This window comes from Cherax quadricarinatus, chromosome 50 (assembly GCF_038502225.1).
Source record: "Cherax quadricarinatus isolate ZL_2023a chromosome 50, ASM3850222v1, whole genome shotgun sequence".
Lineage (NCBI taxonomy): Eukaryota > Metazoa > Arthropoda > Malacostraca > Decapoda > Parastacidae > Cherax > Cherax quadricarinatus.
In genome coordinates, this window is record NC_091341.1 from 20352709 (window position 1) to 20356126 (window position 3418).

The following is a 3418-nucleotide window of genomic DNA, read 5'->3' on the forward strand; positions in this document are numbered from 1 at the left end:
ATCCAAACTTTGGGGCCCAGTCCCTGGATCCATTACGTACCTCTGTAATCTGTAAATACCTTTGTAACTTGTCATGATTGTGACTAGACCTACCCGGAGTTCATTACCTTTGTAATTTGAGAGTTCATTACCTTTGTAAATTGTGAATTCATTACCTCTGTAACTTGCTCAGTTATCAAAACTTTGGAGTCCAGTCCCTGGACCAATTATGTACCTCTGTAATCTTTTGACTACCGCCCACAGGATGGGTATGGGGTGCATAATAAACATATTAAACTAAACTAACTCGTTTGGCACTGAAGAAAAAAGTCCTACAGACCTGTCATTTCCTTGGAGATTTAGTTGATCAGGTTTTCTGCTATGTTGTCTTCCCGTTAAACACTGGTGCAGTTGATATGGAGGTCAGTTATTTATTCTCAGCAGACAGCGCCAGGCGTGGGCTACAAAGTCCTCTGTATTTTCTCATTTACTTCCATGTATTACTGATGCGCAAAATCTGTATCATGGTATGAACTCAAGGAGGAACGGAGGTTGTGGATGGCTGCTGGGGGTCCAGCAGAGATGTGTTGTGAGTTCGTCTGTGTCGCTCCAGGTTGTAGCGCTGGGAGGAGCGGTACGAGCACAAGGTACAGGGGAAGGGCTTCTCGCCAGTGTGGATCCTCAGGTGTCGTTGAAGGTCACTGGTGAAGGCAAACTCCTTGGTGCAGAAGGGGCAAGGTCGGCGTGCTGTTGTTGGCGGACGACGCTGTGTCAAGCCCTGTGGGAGGATAACATCAAGTGTCAACAACATATATTATCCATGGAATTTTCAGAGAAACTTTGTTTTCGTCTGCAGTTTCCACGTGATCTATAATTTCTTTCTCAACAGTATCACATCACTGTTATATTCATGGGGAAGCGCTAATCTGAAGTGGTCATATAGAACCTCAAAAGTTTAAAAGCAAATCCTACTTCACTTCTCTAAAGCTTCGATCAATTCTCATATATTTTTTATTAAAGTTTAATCAGTACTTCTGTGTTTACATAAGTTGACTTTCCTGAACAACTTGTGTTACTGTGCCGCCAACACCCTTAATATTCACTCTAAATGAACCACATCTTATGCTTAAAGTTCAAACACTCAGGTCCCAAAATCATTATTGACATTCATGAGTAAACATGCAGAGATAACAGCGACTGGGGAATGTGAGGTAATCAAGTTTAAGCCAAGGAAAGGGAAGGTAACTACAATTCCTTGGATTAGGAGCCCTTCACCAGCATCAAGGTGATCCCCTTAACGGGTCAGATCCAGGTGATCCCCTTAACGGGTCAGATCCAGGTGATCCCCTGGACGGGTCAGATCCAGGTGATCCCCTGGACGGGTCAGATCCAGGTAATCCCCTGGACGGGTCAGATCCAGGTGATCCGCTGGATGGGTCAGATTTAGAAGAAAAAACTATTTTCCCGCCTCACATACTAGTTAAATCCCATCTCACTGAACCATTAAATGATGTAATAATCTGTGAATAATAAGACTGTGCAGCATCTGCAAGTTGGTAATAATAAAAATCAACAATGGTGAAGCATCAGTTTCAAACCTGAGTTTAGGCTCTAAATAATTTGCAAAAAAATACTGCGAAGAGCTCCCAAACCACACTGTCTTCCCCACACCACACTGACTTCCCCACACCACACTGTCTTCCCCACACCACATTGTCTTTCCCCACACCACACTGTCTTCCCCACACCACACTGTCTTCCCCCACACCACACTGTCTTCCCCCACACCACACTGTCTTCCCCACACCACACTGACTTCCCCACACCACACTGACTTCCCCACACCACACTGACTTCCCCACACCACACTGTCTTCCCCCACACCACACTGTCTCCCCCCACACCACACTGTCTTCCCCACACCACACTGACTTCCCCACACCACACTGTCTTCCCCCACACCACACTGACTTCCCCACACCACACTGTCTTCCCCACACCACACTGTCTTCCCCACACCACACTGTCTTCCCCACACCACACTGTCTTCCCCCACACCACACTGACTTCCCCACACCACACTGTCTTCCCCACACCATACTGTCTTCCCCACACCACACTGACTTCCCCACACCACACTGTCTTCCCCACACCACACTGACTTCCCCACACCACACTGTCTTCCCCACACCACACTGTCTTCCCCACACCACACTGACTTCCCCACACCACACTGTCTTCCCCACATCACACTGTCTTCCCCACACCACAATGTCTTCCCCACACCACATTGTCTTCCCCACACCACACTGTCTTCCCCACACCACACTGACTTCCCCACACCACACTGTCTTCCCCCACACTACACTGTCTTCCCCACACCACACTGTCTTCCCCCACACTACACTGTCTTCCCCACACCACACTGTCTTCCCCACACCACACTGTCTTCCCCACACCACACTGACTTCCCCACACCACACTGACTTCCCCACACTACACTGTCTTCCCCACACCACACTGTCTTCCCCACACTACACTGTCTTCCCCCACACCACACTGTCTTCCCCACACCACACTGTCTTCCCCCACACTACACTGTCTTCCCCACACCACACTGTCTTCCCCACACCACACTGACTTCCCCACACCACACTGACTTCCCCACACTACACTGTCTTCCCCACACCACACTGTCTTCCCGCACACCACACTGTCTTCCCCACACTACACTGTCTTCCCCACACCACACTGTCTTCCCCACACCACACTGTCTTCCCCCACACTACACTGTCTTCCCCACACCACACTGTCTTCCCCACACCACACTGACTTCCCCACACCACACTGACTTCCCCACACTACACTGTCTTCCCCACACCACACTGTCTTCCCGCACACCACACTGTCTTCCCCACACTACACTGTCTTCCCCCACACCACACTGTCTTCCCCACACCACACTGTCTTCCCGCACACTACACTGTCTTCCCCACACCACACTGTCTTCCCCACACCACACTGTCTTCCCCCACACTACACTGTCTTCCCCACACCGCACTGTCTTCCCCACACCACACTGACTTCCCCACACCACACTGACTTCCCCACACTACACTGTCTTCCCCACACCACACTGTCTTCCCCCATACCACACTGTCTTCCCCACACCACACTGTCTTCCCCACACCACACTGTCTTCCCCACACCACACTGTCTTCCCCACACCACACTGTCTTCCCCCACACTACACTGTCTTCCCCACACCACACTGTCTTCCCGCACACCACACTGTCTTCCCCACACCACACTGTCTTCCCCACACCACACTGTCTTCCCCCACACTACACTGTCTTCCCCACACCACACTGTCTTCCCCACACCACTCTGTCTTCCCCACACCACACTGTCTTCCCCACACCACACTGTCTTCCCCCAC

General features: G+C 50.5%; 1 protein-coding gene across 1 annotated transcript in view; it reads right to left on the reverse strand.

The window, feature by feature from the left end:
* Window positions 1-513: 513 nt before the first annotated feature.
* The window catches only part of LOC128695380 (longitudinals lacking protein, isoforms H/M/V), a 73256-nt gene continuing 70351 nt past the window's right edge, over window positions 514-3418 (reverse strand). Inside the window, exon 6 of the mRNA XM_070095491.1 lies at window positions 514-757. Coding sequence (XP_069951592.1) covers window positions 515-757 — 243 coding nt within the window. The 3' untranslated portion in view covers window position 514. The remainder of the gene's footprint in view (window positions 758-3418) is intronic.